This window comes from Octopus bimaculoides, chromosome 11 (genome assembly GCF_046866305.1).
Source record: "Octopus bimaculoides isolate indiv1 chromosome 11, ASM4686630v1, whole genome shotgun sequence".
Taxonomy (NCBI): domain Eukaryota; kingdom Metazoa; phylum Mollusca; class Cephalopoda; order Octopoda; family Octopodidae; genus Octopus; species Octopus bimaculoides.
Window position 1 is genome coordinate 40,563,630 of NC_142938.1, and position 17,945 is coordinate 40,581,574.

Consider the following 17,945-nt stretch of genomic DNA (forward strand, 5'->3'; position numbering starts at 1 on the left):
TGTTTCGGTAGAAAACACACTAAATAAAAACTAAATAATAAATGGTATCCGCCAAATCAGAAAGATCCACTGTCAGTCGACCTCTGCCTGTTGTTCCTCTGTCTGTGTGTACGTGCTTGTTCTTGTTTGTGCATGCGTGCGCGTGCAACACATAAATACATAAAAACAGAACACACACACACACACACAGAAGAACAAGCACGCACGCACAACCCATTAGCTTTCGCTTCCCAATTTGATAGAGGTCAACTGACAGTTGACAAGATAACACGTGGTCACGGAAGCTACCGAATTCATTGTTTACATTTTTCGAGTCAAAACGAAGGATCGCTCAATTTGCATTTCTTAGATAGTTGATGCCTACTTGAGCTCACGGAAGATCGAAATAATGATTCATGTATCACACCAGTCTCTCTCTCTCTCTCTCTCTCTCTCTCTCTCTCTCTCTCTCTCTCTTCATTTATCAAACCAATTGCATGAATGTTTACTGTTTGACAAGATGGTTTAGGCCAGGGTCGGCAACCTGCGGCCCACGAAGGGATTTTGACCGGCCCGCGAGAATTGATGCCCAATGAGTTGTTTATTTAAAATTTTAATTTATTGTATTATGAGAGACGAGATTTTCGAATACAATACAAAGGCCGGATCTTTTTTAAAACGGGGGCCACATTTTTCATTAACGAAACACTTTGAAACTTGGAACACTGGTAGAATGTGTCATATAAAACATCTTTTTCTCTTAGTCTTCTTTAAAAAAAAAAGAAATCCATAAATTATTCCATGTTAAAGTTGTCGTATTTCTGTAATTTCAACCAGTCACTGACGTCCATTCAGCCGATATACATTAAGTGCCGACTACATAAACAAACGATTCTGAAACAATTAACCCTAACCCTAACCCTAACCCTAACCCTAGGGTTAGAGTTAGGGTTAGGATTAGGGTTAGGGTTAGGGTTAAAGCAAATTTAAAATGAAAAAAGCAAATAAAACGAAGAATCGTTTGTTTATGTAGTCGGCCCTTAATGTATATCGGCTGAATGGACGTCAGTGATTGGTTGAAATTATCGAAATAAGACAATTTTTTACATGAAATAAATTCGAATACAAAAATATTTTTCTGTTCTATAACACAAAATAGATAAGTATACGAAGTTTGAAAGTCTTTCGGTACCAAAAGCACTACGTAAAACATTAATGAAAAATGTGGCCCCCGTTTTAAAAAAGATCCCAAAGGCCTGCTGTTACATTCTTCCAAAATATCTTCTGATTCACTCTACCTAATGTCCACCACCAACTGGATGTGAACGTTTTGACAGCAAAAACAAAAAAAAATTTGTCGCGTACGCAGGGCTCCGCACATCATTTCCGCTCATCCAACACAAAAATAATAACAATAACTATAATGAAATAACAATACAATTCCGAAATATTTCTACACAATCACCACCATTCCCGCATGAAAAATAAAACAAAAAACTGAGAGCCGACTTGAGCCTGCCGACGGACATTAAAAGACTGCCTCGAAGGGACAATTGTCTTAGTCGGCGCCTTCAACCGTCAACGGCGGTCCCTCCCCCATTTCTGATTCGTGAAACCGACAACAGCTTACCTCAGCCACTCACCGTCGGTAAGTTACAAACACTCATTTTCTCGGGCTCGAATTTTTCATTGGGTTCTGTTATATCAATGTTTATATGCCAACAGAATGTGACAGTCGTATAAAGGACGATGTTACTGTTATTATAGCCCCAGGAAAACATCCTTTCCAGCTGGCTATCGACACACAGTTTGTGTCCGTGTAGCGTTCGCAAGAGAAGTCATCGCTCCCATCTCTACCTGAGGACAGGTAACCACCTAGAAACCCGAATCTGTGAGTATCACGTAAGACTAGAGATGGGAGCAATGACCTCCCTTGCGAATACTATACAGATACAAACTGTGTCGATAGCCAGCTGGAAAAGATGTTTTCCTGAGGCTATAACAATAGTAACATCGTCCTTTATAGGACTGTCACATTCTGTTGGCATATAAATATTACTATTTGGTACTGTTACTGTATATCTCTCACGCAAAGATTTAAAACAAGTTGTTCTGTTATATTTATTACACATCTCCTCTTCTCCAACAAGATTTATTTCATTACTGTATTTTTCAAATAATACAGTTATTGTCATCGTTTAAAATCTCATTTGTTTCTTCTTGTTGTCCTTGCCACCATACTATTTGCCTATTTGCCTATTTCCACCTTTATCATCATCATCATCATTATCAACCACATTATGACAAGATATAATTGTAATACGTGAGATGAGGCTTTCGAATACAATAAAGAAATAGAATTATTCAGATGTAAAATTATTAATTTAAATTTTAACTTTGTTCGTAGGAAAAAATTTCGAGGACCATGAATGCAAAACGAAGCAAGGTAGATGCTGAATGCCGAATTTTCGAAGAAACTTGGACATTAGATTATTTCTTCATTGAGCACAGTGGGAACCTGATTTGTCTCATATATCTAGAAGGCATTACTGTGAAGGTAGCAAATATTAAGTGACATTATGAGACACACTATTGTGAAAATTTTAGGACATTTACTAGACAAGCATGGAAATATGAAGTTGAGCGGTTGAAGTCTAGTTTTGGAAAAACAAACGTCATTCTTTAAAAACAGAAAAAGTGAAAATGTGGCAAATACAATTGCCAGCTATGAAGTCTCAAAATGCATTGCTGAAAAGATGAAACCTTTTAGAGATGGTGATTTTTTCTTTTTAAAAGACTGCTTATTGGCAGTGTTGGATATTATTTGTCCAGAAACATTTTTTTATTTGAAACTATCAGCCTATCTCCGAGGACAGTCACACGGCGGGTTGAAGAAATGTCGGCAGATGTTAAACATCAGTTAATCAACACCTGCAGTGAATTACAATATTTTTCAATTGCAGTCAATGAGAGTACAGACTTAAGTGACACTGCACAACTTGCTGTCTTTATGCTCGGAGTGACTTCACCTTTTCAGATCGTTGAAGAATTTATTCAGTTAATTCCTATGAAGGAAGCCGTAACCGGAGCAGATATCTTTGAAGCTTTGTTGAAAATGATATCAGAAATGAAGTTTGATTTTTCGAAACTAATTGGCATCACAACTGATGGTGCCCCAGCAATGGTAGGACAAAAAATGCAATACTACAAGTACATATAGAAAGCCTTGGACTCACACATAAACTTGTTAAAATTCATTGCATTATCCATCAAGAAACATTGTGTGTCAAGTTTTTGAAATTTAAGAATGTTATGGATATTGTTGTGAAGGCCGTGAATCTGCTCCTATTTCATCATCAATTTAAACAGTTTTTGCTAGATACTGAGGCAGAATATGGTGACCTTGCTTATTTCTACGATGTATGCTGGTTTAGCCGAGGATCAATACTACAAAGAGTACTTGCCTTACACAAAGAGGTGGCGATATTTCTCGAAAGCAAACGTGTGGATAGTTTACATTTTCGAGATCCTGATTGGCTTGCAACTTTGGCACTTATTGTGGATATTGTGACTCGTTTAAATAAATTAAATTTACAACTTCAAGGTAAAACTCAGCTCGTAAATGAAATGTATAACCATATTGTTGCCTTTGAAAAAAAGATACAGTTGTGGGAACATCAACTTTGAAATAAAAATTATGCACATTATCCATCATTTCAAGGAAGGAAACCACAGGATTCAAAGGTATTTATGAATATAATCCAGGATTTGAGAAATGAACTTGCATCACGTTTTGTTGACTTTCGTCTGCATGCAAATCAGTTTAAACTGTTTGCTACACCATTTTATGTGGAGATGGAGACAGTATCAGAATGTTTTCAAATGGAATTGATTGATATGCAGGGTGTGAGGTCTAAATTTCATTGATTGACTTCTGTGCAAAATATATTTTTCCAACTGGGAAGCATACCAACTTAATGAATCCTGCAAAAAAGATGGCATCTTTGTTTGGAAGCACTTATCAGTGTGAGCAATTATTTTCTAAATTGAAGCAAAATTAGAACAATTTGAGAACAAGATTAACTGATAATCATCTTGATAATATCTTGTTCTTGGCATCAACAAGTTTGAAGCTTATTGACAAGCTTTCAAGGAACAAAAAACATCGTTTCCCATTAATTTTTTGGCTGCTATGTATTAAAATTTTTTTTTAATGATTCCAACAATGTCTTAAATTGAATAGATGAAGTTTTTCCATTACTACATTCATCTGTGGTTAATACAAATTATTTTTAAGTATAGTCAACACTTGTGATTAAATTTTAGCTTGTGTAATTTTCCATGATTATTCTTTTATGGCCTTCGTCCGGCCCGCTATCAGTCATTAATACTCGATCCGGCCCGTGGAGGCAAAGAAGTTGCCGACCCCTGATTTAGACTATGGACGTGGTCAAAACGTAATCTATAACTTTCTCTGCTTTACTTCAATGTAAACGGGTGCTTCGAAAAAGTACAGTGCATGGCTGGAAGTAGCAGGAAGTCTGAATAAATGACGAGTGTTCTGCTAGGTTGTCATGTTGAAATTTGAGGTAAATACACAATGAAGATAGTGTCCTTAGTAATCCAAACGATGATGAAATATCAACTATTAAAGAAAATGTAACATAAATAGGAAAAAGGAAATTATTACACACACACACACACACACACACACACACACACACACACACACACACACACACACACACTATACATACGCGCGTTGAACATTCTTAACAATCCTTAATTCTTTCAATGAGACGAAGTAATTTGATACATTAACACAAAGCTGCAAATTGGAGGGAGGAAACGAAAATTTTATATTTAAAAGTAGAAAAAAAGGAGAAATCAGAAGAGAGAAGGGGGAAGAAAGAAGGAGAGACAGAGAGGGGGAAGAGAACAAGAGAGGAAAAGACAGAGAGTCGGGGATTAAGAGAGAAAGAAGCAGGTAAAGAAATGATGTTAGTTACTTTATATAAGTATTTTAATGGGAGGGAATTCCACTTCCATATTAATGTCCTCTTTCCCCGCATCGCTATTATGTGTTTATGGCTTCTTTAATTTTTATATGTTCAGCTGTTGTGTGAATTCAATCCATTATCGTTTATGTCGGAGTTGTTATTGTTGTTTAGCTCTAGATCAACTCTGATCCAGTTTTTATTTCCATGCATACAGCATCTAGAATCATATTTTATCCAAATGTCCTTTTCTATGGTTTTTTTATTTATTTTATTAAAGAGAGTAGGGTGTAATTTAAGGGAAATTGTTTGCATGTTGTGCGATTAATGTTGTGGGTTTCCTTGTTAACTCTTTTATGTCTGTCTCCATGCATCGAACAATTGAGCTCACTGGTGAACAGCGTCCATAATATGGTTTCGATTCCTGATTAAACTGCTTTACTTAAGTCACATCTAAGATATTAAAATCTTTATGTTTGATTTTTAAAAATAAAGAAACAGTATTAATTAAACACATGTAAATCCATATAGAAAAGATAAAGTGTAGCTGAATTGATTCCACTATTCAGTTTAATTTTGGGGGCTAATCCAAATTGTATGTTTAACGCTTTACAGAAAAGGCATTCTCTTCGTCAGTTATGCATCATCTTATAAAATCGTGACATTGCGTCTAAGGAAACTAATAGTATTTATTTAAATATTTTTTTAATGGGATTGAAATCTTTTGTTTTTTTATAATATAGTTTTGCGATAATGAACTGTAGATTTTTGTCCTGGATATCAAAATAATTCAGAGATAAAGACACAAAATCAATGTCTGTTTATCTTTTCTTAACGTGTGAAAATTAAGAGAACTTTGTGTGTGTGTGTGTGTGTGTGTGTGTGTGTGTGTGTGTGTGTGTACATTGCCATGTAATTATCTTGAACTCGTATTGAGTCCTCTTTGGGCCTCCTTGATCTTTGATGCAAGAATTTTTATATTTTCTATCTATCTATCTATCTATCTATCTATCTCTGCACAAACATATATGTATATTCACACACATACATACATACAAATATATGCATATGTAAATATGCACATGTGAGTGCATATTCATATATGCATACACTTACAAAACCCTACATATATAAATGAACCACCCCACAAAAGTGAAACATGTAAAATGTTTCAAGTTTGTCTTTAATTTAAATATTTCCTTTTCTCAAAAACGTTATCTGTGTTGTTTCATGAAAAAATAAAACGTCAAACAGAAATCAGGTGTAGCTTACTGGAAGATAACTCTTTCCCTACTACATTGTTTCGATTGTTTAGATTAATAACTGCAATCTACCTTTCCTTTATTTGAAGTTGTCCTAAATTACTACACAATTAAATTCATAATTAGAATAAGCTGCCCTCATCCATTTAGTTCCCCTACACACATCAATAGTAATTATGTGTGTGTGTGTGTGTGTGTGTGTGTGTGTGTATATGTGTGTTAGCGTGTGTGTAAACGAAAGAAATATGAAATGAATTTTTGCAGGAGTAACGGTCTCTTTAAGATCAGCGCATTCATTACACAGGCGTCTGTATTTAGACCAATCAGAAGAAGCGATTAGTAAATTGTTTGGGATTGACCAATCAGAAAGAAGCCCGCCAACAGCCGGTACAAGACACTCCACCGCCCAGAGTTGTATATTACCTGGCTATCTCCGTAAGTATCAATATATTTCCTACATGTTTTTATTTATGTTTGCAGTTACACGACCGCAAAATAAACAATAATAATAGCAATCTTAGTTGCTAATAAAAGCAAAACCGAAAATGCAATTAGCAAAATGGATTTAAAATTGATCTCTATGTTATCTGCCGATTAGGCCAAGCCTTGTTGTCCTTCCTTGTTTATAAACACCATCTGTTTAATGTGTCAAAACAGAATTATTTTTCCGGCTGTCTTACGGTCTTAAAAAATATGGGACTGTTATACAGTCCCAAAAATAAATTAAAAATATATATATATATATGCATTTATGTTTATTTCGCTCTTAGCTCCCTAGGAGCCGGGGTTTCGATGTGTTTATGAATATGGGTGATTATTTTTATTACTTATTATTTCAGTTAAGAATTTTAGCTTCGTTAATTGATATTTTAAGGCGAACACATCCAACAGTTTGCAGCAGCAATTTTATCAAAGGTAAGAAGTTTAAGTCGACCCACAGTAAACAGGTGTCGAACTAATTAATTGGTGTTAGATTAAGGTATTCGCCTTAAAAAATATATCAACTAAGCTAAAATTCTTTATTGAAACTATATTTTAAAACAAAATAATCACTCAAATTTTTTTTTAAAAGTGAAATTAGTCAACAATGAAATATACGAATATGTACACACACACGTGTGTGTGTATTATATAGGATCAGTATGAATTTAAGGATATAAAAGTGAGGATACCCTTATTTCTTTATCCTCTTGCTAGTCTCACCTTTGTCTCTCAACTCCCACCCACCTGAGGTACTTTCTCTTTCTCCATTCTCCCATATTTTGTTTATTTGTCAAATAGTAATCGCTTATCGTTTATTGTTCCAAAGATATTTTGAGTGAGTTTTAGGGAATATTCCTTTTCTTTTGAATTCCTTTCATTAAGTAGTGATGCGAGTTGCATGTGCTAGGATAATTAATATCGTTGTTATCATCATTTCGTTATATTAAGTGTTGTCTTTTTTTTTCTTCCTTGATGTGGTATATCTCTTATTGAGATACTTGCAGATGGCACCGACGTTGTTTCTATGAAATATACATATTTTGTTTCTTTGAAATGTACATATTTTTTTTAGTGAAACTTTGCAGAGATACGTTTTCATGTAGATTACAAGTATGTTGACATTTTTTAAAGTTTTGGATCTCATCCCCTACCTCTTCCAACTTCGTTTCTTCATAACACTCTTTAAAATTACATGTTTTTTTTTAATGATATTTTACAGAAATACGTTGTCGAAGGTGTCGTTTACGTGTTGTTGATTATCTAAACATATAAATCCGAAAAAAAAGGAATAATGAATGCTAAAGTTAGGAAACTGGTGGTAAAAAAGTTGAAGGTGTGTGAGGACTAGGAGAGAGATATGAATTTTTTTTTCTTTTCTACATTTTACGAACCTATTTGTAATGTACTATATCGAAAGCGATTATCTATAAATTTCAATTTTTTTTAAATGCAACTTTTCAAAGTTTGGAAGAAACAAATTCGATGGGTCTCTATTGTATAGTTATATCACTTTTGTTTACATTGCACGGCGTTCACAATATAAATCCAGTTTTCGTTTTAGTGTAATTTCCTCTTTTTAAAATGAAGTGCTGGGGGGTAGGGATTCCCATTTTGACAGATCACTTTACATCTTTGCTGGGGTTTCTTTTCTCTTTTTTTTTTTCAGTTAGCAGTCATTGCTCACAATAATAGGGGGAAGCTCTTCTCTAAAACGACTGCTGAATCACAGGCAAGCTGACTGATGGAGGTCAATAGCATTTACTTGAACAATAGTGTGTTTAAGTATTGTGTGTGATTATGTTCATCACTTTCACCTCACATGTAGGCTCAAATGTTTGACCTATTATTGTGCTGTCTATGCTCTTACATTTATTTTACTTGTGTGGATATTATAAAGACACCAAATGTATCAAACAGCGTTGTATAATATATACTATAGACATCTTTTTTTATGAATTGCTTGCCTGATCTACTTTCATGTTTACGTCTGGAATATAAACAGACTGTTTTCCCTCCAACACCTGGTGTTTGTTTGTATCTTTCTCACTGATTATTTCAACACAATAGCTCTGTGATTCTACTGGTAGTTAAGCACATAATACCTTTGTCATCGCCTTAATGAGTCGTCACTAGGAACAAATGGGAAGAACCAATTCAAATCATTATTCTTCGAAATTGAAACTATTGCAAATATAACTTTTTTTTTGTTTAATTATAGTCTATCAGTAAATGCTTAGTTTTTAAGTGCTATTTTGAATGGTTTTTATAAAGGATTATATTTAAATGTGGGTTTTGCATCAAATAAAATATGATAGACAATATTTACTCTTCTTTTCGCTTCCAGAAATATTTTTTTAATTGATATTTGAATGTCAATTTTATATATATTAGATGTAAATGAGATATATTATACCTTTATGTTATCGTTCTCCGGGGAAAATGCTAAACGGCATTTCGTCTGTCTTTACGTTCCGAGTTCAAATTCTGCCGAGGTTGACTTTCTTTTTTGTGGTCGATAAAATAAGTACCAGTCGAGCACTGGAGTCCATGTTATCGACTTGCCTCCTACTCCGAACTTGCTGAACTTGTACCAAAATTTGAAGTATATATATATATATATATATATATATATATACAAACAATGTATGAGTATATGCATATATATGTACATATATATATATAGAGAGAGAGAGAGAGGGGTGGGTATTTACACAACCGTTATTTAGAATTATAAATCAGATTCTAGACTTTAAAAGTATATGTACATATTTTAGTTTTTGAACTCAGACGCATAATTATTTTATGTTTTGGTTAAACAAAAAATCCGTATTTATATATAGGTGTAACAGTTCACTGAATTGATTTCGGTACATTATTGAACGCGAAAGTCATAAGAACTCCTACAAGGGAACCTCTATGACATGCTAGAGGTAGCAGTCAAATCTCTCAAAATCACACCCCACCGTCTCAGAAAACGTGGCTCATGAAAGAACGTAACCCTAGATATACAAAAAGATGGGATGGTCATGGCTAGAATGCCTTTACTCATGTCTACTCGATCAACTCTAACCCCGGGAAGAGGTTAAAGCTCCCAACTAACTTTTTTTGAATTCTTCCTCGAGCTAAAGTATGAACGTCATACCTCATCGCATACATTTTTTTAAAGACTTCAGACATGCAAAAAAAAAAAATATTATTATTATTATTTTAATTGTGATATAATTTGTTGAATCAAGTTTTCTTTAATGACTATTATGTCTTGAAATCTTGGCTGCAGTTTTTCTAGATTTTAACGTAAGTTCTCTTGTTTTTCTTGATTTCTCATAGTCTCTGAGCAATACGTAATGTAGTCCCTACCATAATACATAGATTCGTGAGCTACTTGGTCTTATCCGTGACTTGGTTTCGATTCTCAATAGACCCATTAATTAATTCTCATAACGCCTTTAAACACCGAAGAAATATGTTATTCGGCACTCATGCTATTAGCTGTCAGAAGTGAAAGTGCTCACTGCTAGTGAAGTATCTGTCTGTCTGTTGCTGGCCTGTCGATTCTTTGGCTACTGACAGCTAATACCATGACTGGCCGGAGCGAGCTATATGTCTGTCTGTCTCTCTCTCTATCTATCTATCTATCTATCACTCGAAAGTTCGCGCGTCCGCGCTAGCTAGTCGTGAGTAGAAAACACAAATTTAATATAAAAACATATTTCCTGAAATTGCAAATTATTTAAAATATAAAAATATAATTTTCAACAGTGAGAATTTATCAAAATGGAAAACAAATGAAGTTTGAAGTTTAAAAATAATAGGATCGACCACTCACGACTAGCTAGCGCGGACGCGAGTACCCTTATACTCTGTGTTGTGTTTTCAAACGCATGGATATAGGTGTCAAATTTGTTCCAATAACTTTCGAGTAATAGATAGAGAGAGAGAGAGAGACAGACAGACAGACATATAGCTCGCTCCGGCCAGTCATGGTATTAGCTGTCAGTAGCCAAAGAATCGACAGGCATGCAGGCAGACAGACAGATACTTCACTAGCAGTGAGCACTTTCACTTCTGACAGCTAATAGCATGATAGTGCCTGTTATTCTTATAAGAGAATCCTTGTGCCTATTTATGAAATAATGTGTTACTTTTTAATCGCTGAGGAGCTTTGTGTACTCTGATGCACTAGTTGATTGGTTGAAAAAGAAAATAATGTTAGCTAGTGCTGGTGCCAGTTGGGCTGAGATGATGAAATTAAATTGTAAATTTGGGAATGTAAGTTCACATAACTAGCATTGCAAAAATATATTATAGAATATTCTCTGCAACAAATATATTTAGCTTCCTCGTGTTGCAAGTTGTTGCAAAGTGGACGTTTCTGACTTGTCCCAAAAGTTCTTGTTTTGGAATATCGGTGGAAGCTGGAATGTACTCCAAAAAGCTCTTCACTTGTTCTGTAATAATTTATATGCACACTTATATATACATGATTGTGTGGTTAAGACGTTTACTTCTCGATCACATGGTTTCTGATTCATTTCCATTGTGTATCACTCACTTTGGGCAAGTGTCTTCTAGTATAGCCTTGATCAATTAGAGACTAAGTGGATTTGCCAGGCAGAAATTGAAAGAAGACCATCGTGTGTGTGTGTGCGCGCGCACACACATACCGTTTCTACTAACAGATCCTCTGGGAATTTTGTGACTTTGAAGTTGTCTGGAATAAGTGATCTCTTGGAAAACAAATGTTAGCATCAGGAAGGGCATCTACTGTAAAACAATGCCTCAATATATTCATCCAGACCCTGCAAACATGGAAAGATGAACAACAAACAGCCTGTCTGTCTATCTATCTCATTATCAGGACACAGTATAGCTGAATTGTTAAGTAGTTTGAGGTCCTAAGTTTGATCCCACTGTTTGGAAAGTTTCTTTTACCATAACTTCAATTCAGTCTCATCCTTGGGAACTTGTCTGCTGGATAGTGCATATAATTCAAAACTCCAGCCTTGTTATTTACTGATTACCCCTGAGAATTATGTTAAGGATATACATCTCTATGTAAGAAATACTCAACCACTTCACTCATTAATTCACAGAGTAGGTCATTCAGTTGATCAAACAACTGAATCTTCATCACTGGAATCAACAAAGAATCTGTGTGTGTTATACAGCTTATATGTAGTTGTTAGTACTTTCTAAAATCTCAAGATAATTGACCATTATAGGAATGGACTTCATTATTCTTGTTTTATTGTGAAAAAGTATTAAACTTGAGCTAAGAAATGGTTAGTGTGAACTTGTATATATAGGTAATAGGAATAAATGGTGGGGGCATCTAATGAATGAAATATTTTGGTGGTGTTTTTTTGTTTCCTGTTGTCATGTGCATACATTGGTATTTTCTGGTGTAAACATCTATTTTTCCATTTTAACATAGGTTAGATGGGAAATAATTATTTGAGAAAGGATTTTATGGTCAGATGCTCTTCCTGTCACCAACCTCTACTTGTTTTGAAAGTAAAAGATTTTTATTCCAAAAGTCTTTGAAAGTGCGGAATGTTGACAACATTGCCATTTCACTCAAAATGGTGACAAACATGGAATGTCAATATTCATACATTCACTCACGCTTATATATGGAAACCAGTGCGGTTTGGTGACAGAAAGGGCATCTGTCTGCAGAAAACTTTACTGCAGCATACTCTTGTCTGACCTATTCAAACATGGAAAAGTAGATACTGAAATGATAATGAAATTATGATGCTGGTGACAGGTTTCCTGCAATTTCTGTCTACCAAATTCACAGACAAGGCATTAGTTGGGACTGGGCTAAAGTAGAAGAGAGCTACCTAGGTTGCTTTGAAGGGGGACTGAGCCCCTAAATTGATGAACATGTATATTGTGTATTGTGTGTGTATTGTTATCTGGGTAAAGTGAATGGGTTGGTTGGGTTGAAGTTAATAAGCCTCTATTTTTTAAGATCAGTATTTAATGGAAAAGATATGGTTAACAGTCTGAAGATGTTTTGAGAGCTGGAGTATTTTGATAAGGAATTAGTGGTGATTGTATGGAATGTAGTGTATTATTAACACGTGTTCTGTTAATTTGTGATGCCAGAATAAACTCCTTCTATCTGTACTTCCTGTGTTGAAGGTCTCTAAATTTCAATCTAAATTTTGTGTAATGTTAATTTATCTAAAATTATGACCCAAAAGACACCTAGAACATCTAATCTTATCTAATCATAACATAAATGTCAACACAAGTAGCAGTTAGTGGTTCAATGTTTTTACTAATCTAGTAAATAGCTCACTTATGAAATGTAGACCTATCAAGTTTCTTTGTTCTACAAAGTCCCCTACCTTCCATATAGACATTAGAATATGATGTAACACTGTTAAAATAAAATAACAGGATAGTTTTTTTTTGTTTTTTTTTGAGAGAGAGAGAGAGAGATTGGAGGATGGTATATATAAGAACTTGGTGGTAGTTGTTTACTCCTTAATAGAGAATAAGGAAGTCATAATAGATTGATCTGACATTGCAGTTTGAAGATATGATTTAAGGAATTTTTAATTGTTGAGTCTTGAGGAAGGAGCATAGCCCCTGACCTTTGCAAGCCCTCCAGAACCAGCGTTAATTTTGTATAAGTTAATTTTGAAAGTTCTGAATGAAAGCTGTCATTGTTGGTTTTATGAAGATGTATAGTTATTTTTATTACAGGGTGTCTACACATACATATTTGTGGGTATTTATTATTTTTTTTATACTTTGCTAGATTTTAGAATGTATGCATGGTTAAGACTTTTTTATTTATTCCTACATGCTTACCACAAGGTTTGTTTTTTACAAATTACAATAGCCATCTAATAAATTTACATTCAGTAATGTTAACTTGTACTAAGGCAGTGAGCTAGCAGAATCGTTAGCATGCCAGACAAAATGCTTAGCATTTACATTTAAAGTTCAAATTCCATTGAGGTCGATTTTGCTTTTTATCCCTTTCAGAGGTTGATAAAATAAGTACCAGCTGATCACTGGGGTCAGTGTAAGTAGCTTACCCCTTCCCCCGAAATTGCTGACCTTATGCCAAAATTTGAAACCAATAATGTTAACTTGTACTAAGAAAAAGAAGTTGATGTTGTAAGTAGATTTATTTTCCAGGATCAATATGTTTGATTGTCTTTTGTTTCAAATGCTGCTTTCTTAATTGACAAAATGACAATTGGATATTACTAGCAGGTAGTGTCTATCTTAATTTGTAATAATAGTAATTATAATATTGGGCAAATTAAGTGGTATAATTCAAGAGATGTAGATTTCATTAAAGCTTTGGTTAAATAAGTTTAGGTCTCATTTGTTTCTTAATTTTCTATTTCTTACTGAATTTTGCATAGCATTTTCATATTTTTCTGTTTTCAGAGCTAATCCTATTAATTCCCAAAATGGCAAAATCTAAAAAGGTAAGAAGCATTTTCCCTTGTTTTGATATGGTTTTGAAGAGTTCTATAATTTTGATAATACCAAGTATATTCTGTCACCTACTTTGTACAAATTTTATACTTGATTGAATATCAGTTATTGAGTGTAACTATCCAGCAAGTGGAGGGCCATGCAGGTAAGATAGTAAAGCAAATAGGTTCTTAAAATGGGTGCATCTTAATCCATATGGTGTATTATAGCAACTCAGCCTTGCAGAGTCCATCTCTCTCCAAGCTATAATTACAGGAAGATTGAAACCTTTTTTTTTTTTAAAACACACTACCTTGTATAAGTTAATTTTGAAAATAATGAAGAATTTGGTAAAATAGCTGACATATTAAGTGGATGTTTGGGACATAGATTAACATGAAATTTTGATCGAAGGTTTTAAATTTTGATTACTTGAAGTGTGTACATAGGAGTAAAAGAGTATAACATGAGTATTGTCTCATTTCGATGGCGTTCCCTACACTTTCCCAGTATTGAAAGCCGTAGTTTTAGTCCATCGTACAGTAACTATTTAATTTCTTCACCTTTAACTGTTCCCCAATGTTGACAGTGGTGTTGCATTGTTTTCAACAGTTGAAGTTTTGCAAGTTAATACATACTTCTAGATATTCTAGACCTTGTTCTGTGTCATAACTTTTTAAGATATTATCTTACTCCTTATGCATAACACAATTAAAACTCTCAAAATTTTCTACAGATACTGAGCTGCACAGTTGCTGATCTTTCCAAGCAATCTTTTTACATCATAACACATAAGACTGATTCTCCTCCTTTCCCAAAGACTAACCTTTCTTCTTAGGGCCAGCATATACTTCACCCCTGATCAGTTTCTTACCCTCTTGGTCAAGTAAAACTCATAGCTGAGATGCTTCTGCCATTACACATACAAGCATTTTATCCTATATCCCAAAGAACAACCTTCTGATTAATGGGCAAAGCTCACTCACCAACACACCACAAACTCTGGCTTACACACCTAATGTTTCCTTTCTCTTCTGATTCTATTACTACTGCAATAGTTGAATGAGCATATGAACTAGCAGTGCTAGGCTAAAATTCATTGGACTGGAGAAAGCAATGGAAAATTGATCCAGTGTAATTTTTTCCTTGATTTGTTATGTGAAGACGATGTCTTCAGTTGCGTTCCAACAACCAAGCAGATTACACAGGATGTTACTGTTAGTACAGTTGGTGAATAAACACCTGTTTCATTCAGTAGAGCAATAAATAGTCAGTTGACTTCAGCAGTAGACCTTCCATTTCTAAAGGTATTCATCAATGAGTGATTAACTATATTAATTTTTGGAGGAAAAACGAATATGTTAAGCAAAGGAAGTCATTTAACTACAGTATACAGTTAAACTCGGTTTATACTGAAAAATGGAAACTGTGCAGAATGTTATGGTAAACTAGATTCTGTATGCATCTGTATTTAAATTACATGTTAAACAGTGTGGTCTTTCATTCAACAATGTAGGTACTATTGATATAAGGGGTCTTATCAATTTATTGTATTTTCTCCTAAGAGGGTTACTTGTATTTAAAAGAGAATTTTGTAATGTGTAATTGTGGCTTGTGTAAATTATGGTGGCTCTACATTTGAAATTAAGGTAGTATACATAAGATCGGAAATGTGTCTGGTTCAATCAAATTAGGTTGCCTGCATGATTACTCTGCAAAACCTTCCTAATCTGTCTTGTTTTTAGAATGTCTAAAAACATATTTCAATTTTTATTCTGCATTTTACTTTTCTATCTTTATATTATTTGTCTGATTTAAATCTGAAGAAATTTGTTTGTTATGTAAATTTTCTTTGTTTTTGATTGTTTTTGTTTACTGTACAATGTTCATCAACACAATTTTGTCTGAAATATAACTTCATATATTACATAGATCTTTCTATTACATAGTTTTTTTTTTTGTTTTTTTCTGTAACTATAAAGAAAATCAGATTTATGATGAAGGGAAAAATAAGATATGTTTTTTAATCACTAGTGTAAGTTATTCATAAAAATCTGGTAATACTGAGTACTGGCTACCAGATTTTTTTCTTAATCTCACCATCTTTATCTCTCTTTCCAGCTCTACCCCAATTACTCTCACCCACTCTTGTAGAATGCAGGTAGCCATGTATCTCCTTCACTGCAGGAAACCCATTTTGCTCCTTCTTTCATACTTCAGCCTCTCAATATCTAGCATAAAGCTCCTCCCTCTCCCCTGCAGCATCACTCAACTGAAGGGGATCTTGGTCTTGCGATCTACATGGTAACCTCAATAGTAATGGTTCCACAAAAAAAGCACCCAGTACACATACCAGAGTAGACACTGGAACGCTACACAGTTCTCCGTTTCATCAGATCCTGTAGAATCATACAACCCATGGCAACATGGAAGATAGGTCAGCCCTGACTCAACAAACCTAAGTTCAAAGGTGTTTCCAGTTCTGGTCATCTTGTCTTATCCCCCCCCCCTACACACACATACCTCCAGACAGTGTATTTCATTCAAAATCCACAACCTAAAGATATTGGTGCACAGCAACATTTATTTCAATGGATCAATAACCTAGTACTGCCTATATCTTCACCAGGCCTGGTTGCACTTAGTACCAGTTGAGCATTGGAGTCGATTTTATTGAATTAGTTCCTTCCCCAAAACTGCTGGCGTTGTGCCAAAATTTGAAACCATTATTGGTTGTGAGGTTTAGAAGTTTGCTTCCCAGCTATGTGGTTTTGGATTCAGTCCCACAGCATGGCATCTTGAGTGAATGTATATATCAAATGTACAGAAAAGAAAAAAACAAAGAAAGGTCAGAGAACAACAAGTAGAAGTATTAATTTGATACTCGGGGAGAATGGGAAAGTTTTTGACGTTTCAATCCAATGCTTTTCTATAGAAAGGGATAAGAAGGGAAAAACTCGAGAGAGAGAAAAAAAATGTCTGGATTAATGGTTTAACATGAAATTATCAAAGGAAAGAAGCCGATTGAAGGGGAGATAACAGCGACCCAACTGAACTGGAGCGTGCAAGCGCATGTATGTACAGGGGTTGGACAAAATAATGGAAACAACTAGCATCATAGCATCATAATTTTGAAATATCTATAAAACTGTCAAAAGCTTGTTTATTTTTATGGTTTTTGATTTATTATTAGTGTTGCTTAATATGTTTTGCTAAAATTGCTGTTTCTTTTCAGATATCAGAAAAAGGTAATTGAAATTCATTAAAATGACAGATCTATCGGACTTTCAAAGAAGTCAAATTGTTGGTGCTCATATGGCAGGCACTAGTGTAACGAAAACAGCCGAAATGTTTAGTGTATCAAGAAGTACTGTCTCGAAAGTAATGACAGCCTTTGAGAAAGAGGGAAAAACCTCCTTGTCGAAACAAAACTCTGGAAGAAAACCAAAACTTTCAGATAGGGACTGTCGGACTTTTACGTGAATAGTTAGAAAGGATCACAAAAGTACAGCTCCCAAAATTACTGCAGAGCTTAATGACCACCTCAAGAGCCCAGTTTCCACAAAATCTGTTCGCCAGGAGCTGCACAAAGCCGGATTTCATGGGAGGGCTGCAATCAGAAAACCACTACTTTCAAAAACAAATTTTGCAAAGCACTTAGAGTGGAGTAAAATCCTACAGAATTGGTCCCTAGAGCAGTGGAAGAATGTTATTTTCTTGGACGAGTCATCCTTTACCTTATTTCCGACCACCGACCGAGAATACGTGTGGAGAC

At 34.6% G+C, this 17,945-nt stretch overlaps 1 protein-coding gene across 5 annotated transcripts in view; it reads left to right on the forward strand.

Moving 5' to 3' along the window:
* Positions 1-4,934: 4,934 nt before the first annotated feature.
* Positions 4,935-17,945, forward strand: part of LOC106880238 (delta(14)-sterol reductase TM7SF2) — a 30,313-nt gene continuing 17,302 nt past the window's right edge. The window contains exons 1-4 of one of the 5 annotated variants that reach the window (XM_089359847.1): positions 4,935-4,966; positions 6,543-6,673; positions 13,727-13,861; positions 14,141-14,181. In XM_089359847.1, coding sequence (XP_089215973.1) covers positions 14,164-14,181 — 18 coding nt within the window. In that variant the 5' untranslated portion in view covers positions 4,935-4,966; positions 6,543-6,673; positions 13,727-13,861; positions 14,141-14,163. Of the gene's footprint in view, positions 4,980-6,542; positions 6,674-7,940; positions 8,055-9,561; positions 9,803-13,726; positions 13,862-14,140; positions 14,182-17,945 lie in introns of those variants that run through there. The other 4 variants (XM_014930101.3, XM_089359846.1, XM_052971712.2 and 1 more) reach the window with 4 other exon arrangements.